This window comes from Danaus plexippus, chromosome 28, assembly GCF_018135715.1.
Source record: "Danaus plexippus chromosome 28, MEX_DaPlex, whole genome shotgun sequence".
Classification (NCBI taxonomy): domain Eukaryota; kingdom Metazoa; phylum Arthropoda; class Insecta; order Lepidoptera; family Nymphalidae; genus Danaus; species Danaus plexippus.
The window spans coordinates 493,758-507,581 of record NC_083556.1 but is presented as its reverse complement, the minus strand read 5'-3'; the positions used below and the strand labels follow the sequence as shown (position 1 = coordinate 507,581).

The window sequence follows — 13,824 nt, the reverse complement described above, 5'->3', positions numbered from 1 at the left end:
CGTAAGCTCTCAATCAGCGCGTTCTGTGGACAAAGCCGAGGTCAAAGGTCACATGTGTCTCAAAAACAAGGAGATTCTTGGTACGTATAGTGTTATACATAGATAGGCATTCGATAGATTAATATCAAAACCCCTGACGTCATTCAGAGAGAGACGGCAGATCGCGTGACGTCATAGGTGCGAGAAGGACGGGATGCATGACGTCATTCATCTCGCGTTCGCGGTATCTTTTTATAGGTTGTGTGATAATCGATTTAATTAAGCTACGCATAATAAATGTATGTTAAAAGAAAGATTTCGTTTCTATTTTTTTTTTAAAGAGGAATGTGTTTTAAATGATTTTTCTTTCTGGCCAGGCCCTAACTAAAGTCTAGACTTTAGATTCTAGACTAGTGAATAGTTTATCCTAGTCTGTATGATTTTTAATCAAGTAAATCACATGTTATATATTATAGTGTTAAAACCTGGCGAAGCAACATTCCATATCACAATAAATCATAAGTTTGCAATGGAAGTAGTTTTTTTATGAAAATTTTGTGAACGGAGTTCGGAGAAGAAAAACATAAAACAGTATTAATTTTAATGAGATTTCTTTAAAAGTTGATTTATTTCAAAGTATCTTGAAAGTTAAAAATAAAGAGTCAGTGGAACTTTTCATGGTTAGTTAAATCGTTAACTTATTTTAATTAACTGTAGTTATTATAACTATCCTGGTGTATTGTATTCGTGCTTTCCATCTTAATTTTACCATCAGAAATATTTTATTTGATATAAGTATTGTACAGAATTGACTATTGGCGATTTTGTGACCTTTTACAATACAATAATAGTTAAACGTAAGTGGTACTACAATCATCGTTTTAATTAACTCATAAGTAATCAATTTTAAATCAACATATAAATAGTTTTATAAAAAATTAAAATGATTTTTTTCGTTTAAGTTAATTTGAGTTTTTTTTATATATATATATATTCTATTTCATAAGTTTGTATAAAATATCCGGTTACTAGCTAGTATATTTAATTCTCTCAAAGCGACGGGGTTCTGGTTCCAAAAATAGATAAAGGGGTTACGACCCCAAGGTCGTTAAGACCCTCGCAACTTAGGAATGTGAGTGGGGCGACTGAAAATTTATATATTTTTATTTAATTATTTAAAATTTTTAATATACCGTTTTGTTGTTTAATTGATAGTGTTTTAAGCATTACAAAAAAAAAAAAAATTTTCGTCAATAAATGTTTGTGTTTTGATTAAATTCATTATCATGAATTTAAGTATAAAATATATTTTATAATTCCTCGTTACATTCTATTTTCATTTAACTTCCCCATAACAATCTCCTTATACTCTAAATAATAAAATACATGGCTATCCTACTAGGAGAATAGACTTACCCCACAATGACGAGATGGTTCACTGTGACGATGACGTCACCGCTCCGAGATTATCAGATAATAGTAATTATACTCCGAACGGAATGTAACAAAAATTAGAGAAAGATAACAAAAATAATTATGATCAGAATAATTAAAACTTGTACACGTTTGAACGCGTCTGAAACAAAAGAAAAACTGTCAAAAATGACATTGACATTGACATTGACGTTTCATTCGAACTTATTCATAACGAATGTTTTATTGTGAATACATATAATATAAACATTATTTATAAAACACAAACTATGCGTCATTTTTATTATAATTTACTGCGTTTTTATTTTCATACGTTTGCGAAATACGAATAATAAACACCACTCTCCCGATTATATGCCATACTATTGGTATTGTGTAATGAAACAAGAAATAATTTAAAGATTTGATTAAATCGCAGATATCACTTTAATGTAAGGAGGACTAAAACTGTCGATTTTATTTTACCAAAGTCATTAGTGTATAGATAATAAAATTACCTTCCGTAATTACATACGTATGCCTCGTACTACGTCCTGTGAGTGAGTGGTTAGGTTAGGTTAGGTAAGTCATTAAATTTTTATGGGCTAAGAACTAGTACGCTGCGATAAGTTTGACTCGTAACTACACACGAAGTGTTTGTCGTTTTTTGAAACTAATGTACTTCACTGTAACCTCAATACTATAATGTGAATTACAAATGAAAAAATGCCAAAACTGCCTTATGTGAAAACTCAAACTTGTGGTAAAAAAAATTAAAAGACGCGACTAGCAATGCATCATTGAAATGAATGTTTAAAAGGTATCGATTTGTAATACGATCAATAAAACGTGTGTTTTACATACAACAGCGAGAGATTGAGAGTTTTAAATTAAAGGATTTTATCATTAACATAGATTTTTATATCATTTAAATAATTTTCTGTTTTCATATATTCATGTCCGTACAAACATACATATTTTGATATGTATAAAATCGTCTCCTATGTACATGTATATATAGTCCTGAATCTCATTTCTGTTAGATCGTAAAAGTAGACATAAAACCTTTGTGGTGTCAGTCCTGATATAAATGTTACCCATTTATAGGGAAATTCTTGTGTAACCACAATTCTATAATTCAAAATTCTCAAACAATAAGAATATTTTCATAGTCAAATCTGTGAATATTATTTAAAATATTCTTTCAATCAACACGTCTGGCGTGCTAAAATATTAGGAGCTTCATGAATAGTCATGAATTTCAAAGAGTATGCAGATCCGGCAGTCATTTAAATGTGAAAGCGACAAATTAACATTTTAAGGCGCGCTTAATGTTTGTGTTCCCGATTTGAATGTGTTTGTGCGTGTGTATGTATAGTATTTTATGTGTGTGTGTATTTTAAAATAAAAAATGATATATATCTGAACACGTATATTTTAATATAACAAAAGTATTGAATTCTTTGGTACGTTATTTTTTACGTTGTAATGAAAAGATGTGAAAGTTATAAAGAATAATATAATACTAATAAATAGTGAAGAGTTTTTAATGTATAATTTCATGATAATTGTATATAAAAAATTAATTTATATTCTTAGTGTATCCCTTAAGATACATAGCACCCAGTACGCCGCGCCGCTTCTGACCGGACATGTGATTCGCTTTACATAAAAACATATAACTTGTTTACGAAAACCATTCATTATAAGGTGGCTTTTATTCCCATAAAAGAGGACTATTTATGTTATTCAGTGATTTTGAACTATGTGGGACGTATTGTGCTCGATATACAGATAATCTTTTTAAATATTATGCGAGCCGTTTTTGCTTGTCGTTGGCCGCGCGATAAACATTACGCCATTCTGGTTTCGATTTCCAAAACCTCAACAATTGTGGTATTTTATATCCGTAATTAATTCTCCTTCCATTAAAATCGGCCGGGATAAACATTAACTTAATCTCTGTTTTATACGTGACCGCTGCATCAATATCCTCCCAAAACTTATTTTCATATCTCATATATACGTTGTGGGTAGATAACGATAGATTTAAGGCCACCTATATTGCTACCGATGATGGCTTGCCAAATGGAGAAAGGCCCAGAGATTTATGAGAAAATACCCTAGAGATCCAATCAGCAGATTTAGTCCAAAAGCAGAATCTCATAACCAAGATGTAGCCTGTAACCATCACTTAAACTGAGATGGTAAAGCCTAACTGTCGTGAAGGTACTGCAGCTCGAACAGGGGCTGACTCGACCGGGGAAGTAACACCCTCTCACAGATGATCGGCGTGAGGTAGTCTTTAATGGCTGGTAGTCCGATGAGTGAGAGAGTCGGTTGCAATATCCCTTTTTCCACACTCTTCTCTCCTTCTTCTCCAATCAAGGCCAGCAGCGCATCCAAAAAACTATGTTGCGGACGTCCTTGGGCTACGGTAATAGCTGCTCGTTTGCCCCATTTAGCATAAAAGAACTTCACTTAAATATGTGGGAATACGGACAAGTCATTGAAACCCGCTACACTTCTTTTATAATGTGAAAAACTTTATTTAACTTTCCACTTCTCGTTCTAAAAATTGAAAGGAGATTTGTATTTCGACTTTAATTAATGAAAAGGGTAAGTTTACTGAACAATATAGAAGTATGTTTTAAATTTAGATTGTTTGATTAACTTAATACGATACCAATTGTTAATTTAAAACTGTTTTATAAGTCGAACGAAATAATATTTAAATTAATTCAAATAATAACAAAGTAATCTTTGTTGTTTGTTTGTTATTAAAAAAATATTTAACAGAATCTTAATAAAGAGGCGAAGGGACCGGAAGTGCGGAAGCGAGATTGATGTCCAACATCAGTACTAGAGGTGGAGATGTATCTTAGGAGCGGTACACAGGAACTGTAAACAAGTAACGGCCCGCTGATGATGCTTTATGGCCGGATAAGGCGGGGTTCGCATTACGATAAGGCTTTGTTCACATTGCTGTACGACTTTTATAGTGAATTATAAAAACATATCAACGCTGTGATTTAAATTCATGCTCTACATGACGAGACCTACTATCAGCTCACAAGATTCACCAACACACTGACAGTGTCGAAGTTTAAGTAAACATTCTCATACGATCGTTCTGCGGGACGTGTGTTAATGAATCTCACATTAAAACTGTCAGTTTATAAGTTGTGTACGAAATGTATTGAAGGTAATTATTATCGATACGCTCATGGAATGTGTTACAAACAGCGTTCAGACGCGATGGCTTCACCCACACTCAGAGAATTTATCGATCTCGGAGATGTTCTCCTTATATATGAGATATCAAGTCTAAGTAAGACATGGCCTGAAAGCTTCATTAAGTTACAATCAACAATGTCTGCGATCGAACCAGTTCAATTCGTGATATTCAACGTATATATAACGAAGACAATAAACAAATAAAGATATTCGTCACAAAGCTCGTCTGAGATATAAAACAAGCAACAATCCTGATATCTTCAGCTGTAATCGTCTTAAACACTAACTTTAGTATTCCTCTGTCAGTTTCGGCGTCAACTCTAACAATACAACTTTTAACTGCTGACGACAAGATAAAAATAACAGTTACAATTATTTTTTATGAGAAAACTGAGGAAAAATAAATGAATCATCGTAATTGAATGATTATAAACATTACGACATATTCAAGAAATAAATAAAACTGTGACGGAACTGACTGACTAACTATGGATGTTAAAACAAACAGAAAAAATATTAGTGAAAATAATTACAACGGTTACAAGTAATTTGTAACATAAATAAGAATTACATAGCAGCGTGATGGCTGACACCATCGAGTAACATAAGTGTCGCACAACCAATATAAATACGATGCGCGTAGGACGCTATACTATATAATAACGAAGAGTTACTTATTTGGCCAAAACGAACTTTGTTGTTATCCAAGATCTTCCTTGTTATTGAACATGTAACAAAAAACATGAAGCTCATTAAATAAAGTCGGGTTATTGTGTTAGTTTGTTGACGATAAAAATATAATGTAAGGCTCCGTCTGTACTGGGCGATACGCAGCCAGCGGAACGTCCAGTCGCGCGTTGCGACGTCACTTGTGACGGTATAGCCACGACCAGTCCTCCGAAGACAGCATCACTCACCTTACGTATCGCCGTGTAGTATATATTAATAAACGCTTGAAGATGAGATATGGCGTCATCTTACAAGACGACTTTGCTATTAAATATCAATGTGAAAGACATCTTTTGAGGTGTAATATAATATTATAAGAGGAACGCCACGTGTGAAGCGTTCCTTACGCGTGTGACTTAAAAGGAAAAAGCAATGAAAGTACAGATCGAGGTCGGAGTAGTTTAGCGCGAAACCTTAACAAATAAAATATATCAAACTACCTTATTATTATTAAAGCCCGCTGGCTCTTTACTTCACTTGTTATTATGTATCCTCAAATTTAAATATCATTAACTCTACGAAAATACATCACTTTTAACGGCGCGAGTGATTTGATGTAGTGGATAAGTGAGAATTGGTATTGACTGCATATAACTAAGAGTTTTAAGATCAAAAAGTGAGTCAAAAATTAACAAATACATCATTATGATCCCCAGAATTAAACGCGTGTAACATAGAACTGTGTGTACTGCCTGAGTTAGTGACAACGAAACAGACTCAAGATGATTAGGAACATTAAAAATGAAAAGATTCAATTAATTTTAGAATATTCATTAATATTTATAATTCCAATACAATATAGATATGAAATTAATTTATTTATAAAACTGACAGCTACGAGTTTTGATGACACCAGCAGCAGATCATTGGAACCTTCCATCATGAGCAGGATGTAGCATTACATGAAGCTGTATCCCAATATTCTTTAAACATGTACTCTCTATGCATCACAGCATCTTCAAAGGAGGTTTTAATCCTTTAATATATTTTATCCAGTGTCTCCAGAAACTAAATATGGCTATTATTTCATAGCCATCGTCCTAGAAAATGCCAAGTCGAAAGAATTAAACCATTAAGATCCCAAAAAGTAAGCGAAAGTCAAAGGTTCAGATTATATCCTGAGTGAATATTCCCTGTCATTTATAATTAAATTACATGCCAATATAAAAAAGCGTTCATAAGGAAATGCACTTAACAAGACCTATGTTTGGTTTAAAACTAATCTATACTGAGTATAAAATCATTATTTTTTACAATAATATTTTATAGTTGAGGCAGCAAAGATTATTTTTACGACTTACTTGGAATTTTAGCTTCTATCGAAAACATTTGAGGGGCGATGACATTATTACGTTGTCTTTGTGATTGTTTGTTTACCAAATCTTATATTCTAAAAGACCCAACGATAATACTTTCCCCAAATTCCCCAGTTTCCGTCCCCATAACAATGGAACGGCTCCATAAACTTTGATGGCTTTACGATAGCCATGGTGGCCGACGTTATAGTTTGATTGGAAAACAAAAAAATTATAATAAAATACTACATTCATGACGTTCCCTTTGTTCGTTGCTTTATAGACTGGTTTTGTCAACACGCAAAACGATATCCACTAGCTCTGTATCTGCAATTCGAAAAAAACATTCATTTTTAATCAGCACATAGGTCGATGAGAATGGCTGCAATGCAAAATGATCCGTATGCTGACAACGTAGAGCACGAATTCGGAATCGGCGCGACGTTTCCAAGGATTGTTGACCCAGTGGTATTTACCCAACAAGTGTTCTGCGGACTGCGCAGAATTACTTCAAATTGTGCATAGCTCTGCTCATTAAACGTGTCATTGTCTGTTTAATACTATTTCTTATTTAATTATACACAATCCAAGCATACATTATTAATATATATAAAATCATTTAAGCTCGTATTAATATAACAAAGTTTAAAAGCATTTAAATATCAGACGCGTTACGATTCATTCAACAGCTACATAGTAACATTCAATGCAAATAAAATGACAGTCAAATAGAATGTTTATGAGGACCGTTTGTATTTTACCGAAGTGACTTCCTCGCTTCGTGTGTATTACATATTAATAAAACCCTTTGACGAAATATACAATGTCCGTTCAAAATATTTTTCATTCTGTTTTTTGTGTAAAAATTCTTCAGACGAAAAATAAGTTTCAAATAACGGATGCCTGTAACTGATGTTATCAAGAGTTTACTGATAACTCATAGACCAGGAACGACTTAAACATATATATGAATATATTATAATATATTAATTATACTTCCCCCTGAATGGAAATTAATAAAATTGGCTAAACACATACCATTTTTAATCAAATTACACATCAATTTGTTCTGGTATGTATAAAGAGTTCTTAGAGTTGAATTTGACGCTTTGTGCATTTATGTTTAAAGACTTAATATAAAAATGGCTAAAAACAACAGCAATTTTAATGCATTTGCATGGAATGATATTTAATATATTTTTATACAGTTCCTGGTGAAAGTTCATCACGTGTCCAACACGTTGAACCGATCTCCATGATATTTTTGCATCACACGTAAATATATACGTTTTTAACGTTAGAAGTATTAGTTATTTTAAATTTGTGTTAGAAGTATGTAGGCGTTAGAGCGTTAAAGGCGCGTCGAGGCCTAAAACACGGTGTAATATGTCTTATTAATTAGCATAAAGTTAAATCAATAATATTTAAATACATTACATAATTTAACTACGATTCGGGCTACTATGAAAATAGCAACGCCATCTAGTTTACAATATAGTAACTAAAAATATGTTTATAAGTTTAACTAATCTTAGAAGCTAACTATACTCAATATTAAGGACACAAAATAACAAGTGAAGTAAAGAACCAGCGGGCTTTAATAATAATAAGGTAGTTTGATATATTTTATTTGTTAAGGTTTCGCGCTAAACTACTCCGACCTCGATCTGTACTTTCATTGCTTTTTCCTTTTAAGTCACACGCGTAAGGAACGCTTCACATGTGGCGTTCCTCTTATAATATTATATTACACCTCAAAAGATGTCTTTCTCATTGATATTTAATAGCAAAGTCGTCTTTCTAGATGACGTCATATCTCATCTTCAAGCGTTTATTAATATATACTACACGGCGATACGTAAGGTAAGTGATGCTGTCTTCGGAGGACTGGTCGTGGCTATACCGTCACAAGTGACGTCGCAACGCGCGACTGGGCGTTCCGCTGGTTGCGTATCGCCCAGTACAGACGGAGCCTTACATTATATTTTTATCGTCAACAAACTAACACAATAACCCGACTTTATTTAATGAGCTTCATGTTTTTTGTTACATGTTCAATAACAAGGAAGATCTTGGATAACAACAAAGTTCGTTTTGGCCAAATAAGTAACTCTTCGTTATTATATAGTATAGCGTCCTACGCGCATCGTATTTATATTGGTTGTGCGATACTTATGTTACTCGATGGTGTCAGCCATCACGCTGCTATGTAATTCTTATTTATATTACAAATTACTTCAAACCGTTGTAATTATTTTCACTAACATTTTTTCTGTTCGTTTTAAACATCAACAGTTAGTCAGTCAGTTCCGTCACAGTTTTATTTATTTCTTGAATATGTCGTAATGTTTATAATCATTCGATTAAGATGATTCATTTATTTCTCCTCAGTTTTCTCATAAAAAATAATTGTAACTGTTATTTTTATCTTGTCGTCAGCACTTAAAAGTTGTATTGTTTGAGGTGACGCCGAAACTGACAGAGGAATACTAAAGTTAGTGTTTAAGACCATTACAGCTGAAGATATCAGGATTGTTGCTTGTTTTATATCTCAGACCAGCTCTGTGACGAATATCTTTGTTTGTTAATTGTCTTCGTTGTATGTACGTTGAATATCACGAATTGAACTGGTTTGATCGTAGACATTGTTGATTGTAACTTAATGAAGCTTTCAGGCCATGTCTTACTTAGACTTGATATGTCATATATAAGGAGAACATCTCCAAGATCGATCAATTCTCTGAGTGTAGGTGAAGCCGTCGCGTCTGAACGCTGTTTGTAACACATTCCATGAGCGTATCGATAATAATTACCTTCAATACATTTCGTACACAACTTATAAACTGACAGTTTTAATGTGAGATTCATTACCACACGTCCCGCAGAACGATCGTATGAGAATGTTTATTTTAACGTCGACACTGTCAGTGTGTTGGTGAATCTTGTGAGCTGATAGTAGGTCTCGTCATATAGAGCATGAATTTAAATCACAGCGTTGATGTTTTTATAATTCACTATAAAAGTCGTACAGCAATGTGAACAAAGCCTTATCGTAATGCGAACCCAGCCTTATCCGGCCATAAAGCATCATCAGCGGGCCGTTACTTGTTTACAGTTCCTGTGTACCGCTCCTAAGATACATCTCCACCTCTAGTACTGATGTTGGACATCAATCTCGCTTCCGCACTTCCGGTCCCTTCGCCTCTTTATTAAGATTCTGTTAAATAATTTTTTAATAACAAACAAACAACAAAGATCACTTTGTTATTATTTGAATTAATTCAAATATTCTTTCGTTCGACTTATAAAACAGTTTTATATAACAATTGGTATCATATTAAGTGAATCAAATATCTCAATATAATAAATAACCTTTATATTATTCCTATGAATTTGCTAAATATACTTCTCTTTTTAATTTCCTTTATTTATCAAACGATATAACGCGGATGTTTATATCGAGAGGAATATTAAGGTTACAATAATTTTATCTCGATCGTAAAATGTATTCAAAATTTTAATTATAAGGAAAGTAATTAATATACGGAATATCTTTCAAATCTGTTGAGATTTGAAAGATCTATTAGTATTTTGGTTTTCACAATACATTCAGTTTTAATTATATTGAGGAAAATATATAACAGTCGTGGTCGCCTGGAGGTTAAAGGCCCGCCTCTTACTCGTGAAGGCGCGGGTTCGAAACCTGGCAAGTACCAACGTGATCTTTTCCGAGTCATATGTACTTTCTAAGAGTATTTAGACACCACTGACGGACGGTGAAGGAAAACATCGTGAGGAAACCTGGTCTTATAATTTCAAATTATAAGATTGAAACCGCCAATCCGCTTTGAGCAAGCGTGGTGATTAATGCTCTAACCATCTCCAGGTTAGAAGAGGACTTTGTTCAGCAGTGGGCTCCGATAGGCTGATGATGATGATGATCAAATGAAACTAAATTGACATCAATCACTGTCATCTCGTCTTCGTGATCACGGTCGCCGTAAAGGAACCGAAACGTCGGGACCATGTAGATATAAAATAATTTAAAAAAGCGTATCCGTAAAACTTACTTTCATCTAGATGTTCGCGAAAATCTTTAATATAATTACATATCCAGCAATAATTTGAAACCGAACTCTGGAAAGATAATAAATAATGACGTTGTTACTAAAGTTATACAATTATTGTTGGAGATTTTTTAATTTTAATCGCAATTATTGTTGGAGATTTTTTAATTTTAATCGCGATTTTGAACCAAAATTCTTGACCATCAACGTTAATGACTCTTAAGTCCTGATGAGGAACGTGTAATTAGGTCATTAATTATTTCGAATTCAGATGTATCGTAAAACTTTTTGACTGTTGAAATGTCTTTTAACTTAAATAATTTTAAATGAAGTCACTATTTGATATGAATTTCTTTTACCTTTTAGTAATCACAGTATTTTTTCTAATACTATATTTTTCTCTCGTTACATTGCAAATGAAGTTTTGGAGGTTTTAATGTGGACATGTAACCTCCTTTGTGTCGTCTCCATTAAGATGAACATTTTAAACCTTGCGTCTTAACTAATGAAGCCAAATAATAATTAAATTGCCACGCTTGTTTAATGTTAAAAATGCTTTTTTTCGATTATTTAGATAATATTGTATTTTCTTAAATTATTCGCATAAAACATCACAGACTCCATTATCCTCGACTTATAACGTATTTTCATTCACGTAATTCATTTTACGTTTTTAAATTATTTAACAATTTTTTTCTTTCTTATCTCGAATCATTTCTTTCTTTTTTCTTAACAGGCATTCTTTTTAACCGTCAAAGAGCGGGCTAAAAGCTTCCGGAGGTAGCTTTTAAAGGCTTTAATGTTTATTTTATATTCAAAATAAAATCTATAAAAGACTTTCATGATTTCACGAATATTTATATATATAAATACTACCAATTATGTTTATTCGATATCACATTTTTTATATATGTTTGACTTATTCTTGCCTTCATTTTATTTAAACAGAAAAATAAACTTTTGATAGTATCTAATTCCGTTGTGTTTCCATTATTTTTTATTATACTTTGACTCTACATTACTTACTATATTTATTGTTTGAAATGGTTCACTTCCTAATTAAATCTAAGCCGCGGAGACAATCTACTAAATAATGTTTAAGTGTACATTTTTTGTATATAACCAGTTTTTGCCGGCGACTTCGTCCGTGTGGACGTCTGAATTACACTCAGATAGATATATTTAAAGTGTGTTAAAACAATCAAACAATAGACATGCCAACTAACTGGTAGCGACGGTAGTAAAGTTTAATCGAAATCTGTTAAGTAATTTTACTTCATCCTGGCATCTTGCGCTTTTATAATTTTAGTATAAATTTAGCTAGCTATAAATGTAGGTAGTCAGAAAATTACAATTTTTTTTTACCTGGAAACGATAAAACTAATGGATTTGTTATATACATCAACATTATCTGGATTCAGAACGGATAAGGACACCGACTTGTACTAACACATTCAGACATGTTCCTACTTAAGAGACGATCAAAACTATGTTCCTATAATATTATAGCTGTTTCCCAAATTTGCATAACTGCCATTCGTTTTATATAAAAAATATATAAATCCTATTGAACAAATAATATATATATCACTCTTGTAAAGTAAACGAGGTTTCTAACTTTCAAGCAACGTAGCCATCTGTGATTCTAAGATGGCGCGTCTCCATGACAACCGTTGCTAAGCAACCGAGGTTAGACCCTGAGAAAAAGATGAAGGAAGATGTTACAATTTAAGGAATTTCCACGGAAATTATAAAGAGATAAAAACATGTCTCAAGAAATAATATTATCAATCAATCCTATGGTCCAAGGACCGGGTTTTGTAACACATACATCAAATATGCTCATAATTTTTGATGTTAAAATTTAAATATATAGAACCTTTGTTTCGTTTATGTACGTAATGGTATATGTAATTATTTTTTTTTAATTTTTTAGTTTGAAAACTCAATTTTTAAATGGACGAAATCATAGACAATCCAATGATTGTTTTGAAAAAAAATAAATCTATTTCTCAGTTATTTAAAATAAATTCTTCATAATAGAGTCTTTGAAGGAAACCTTCATTATATTGAAAAGGGAACAGATTAAGTGAAAATTGTTTACACGATTTTATTACACAGATTGTAGGAAATGTTTAGATGTAGGAAAAATCTTATGCATTACGAGATAACACAGAAATGATAAATCAATACTCATTTACTGAGTTTTTAACCTCAAATAAAAAAAGACGTTCTACCTTGATGTTCATATGCGTGTAAGTATCTCCCAGACGGATGGACCGATTTTGATAAGGTTTTCCTCATTTAAAAGAGAGTTTCCTTGCGATAATTCTCAACTATGTTGGGTTATTATCGGTGCAGAGTAAGGATATCAGCTCTTTCCCAAAACGATGTAAAGCATCCTTGGCTAATATTACACGAATTAGTGCTTCACGTTTGCCAGCATTATCGTTAAGTGAAACATAATGCGCAATTGCTTTTTTAATTTCACAAAGTTGTCATGATTCGTATCGAAATCATTTTTACAGTTTGTTTTTCGATATCAATGGGATTTCTCAAACCAAATACTTTACTAATTCAAATTCTTTAAACTTCTAAGGTTATATGCGATAAGGACAAATTCTGTGACTATGCTGTATAACTGACGCTCGCGTCTTAGCATCGTCTATTAAATGTCCTGCCTGACAAAACACAAATCATTGAACACGATGTGTTTGTAAAAACCTTAGTTCCCTAAAAATTTTATAACTTAAATGAAACTAATATTTCGGGACTACTTCGCGTATTTAATTTTTTTAAACTGCATAATCCCGACGTTTCGGTTAATTTGCAGCGACCGTGATCACGAGGACGAGATGAGAATAAAGATCACTATAAATAGTTTCGTTTAAATGAATAAAGTATTATACCTTTATATGTCAAAATTTCTTCTTAATAAGGTCCAAATGTGTTAATTAAACTTTATCCGTTTCAGGACATTGACTTCGAAGGCTTCCGATGGTTCCTGGACACTTTCCTCGAGGTCACCACCCCAGATGACCTGGCCAGGTGTGTGCTACAAGCAGATGTTTTAATATTTTTTCTATTTCACACACCCTTTTAAC

At 32.6% G+C, this 13,824-nt stretch overlaps 1 protein-coding gene across 1 annotated transcript in view; it reads left to right on the top strand.

Annotated features, from left to right (window-relative positions):
- The window catches only part of LOC116776103 (diacylglycerol kinase 1), a 62,399-nt gene that overhangs the window by 35,495 nt on the left and 13,080 nt on the right, over window positions 1–13,824 (top strand). The window contains exon 4 of the mRNA XM_061525362.1: window positions 13,695–13,768. Coding sequence (XP_061381346.1) covers window positions 13,695–13,768 — 74 coding nt within the window. The remainder of the gene's footprint in view (window positions 1–13,694; window positions 13,769–13,824) is intronic.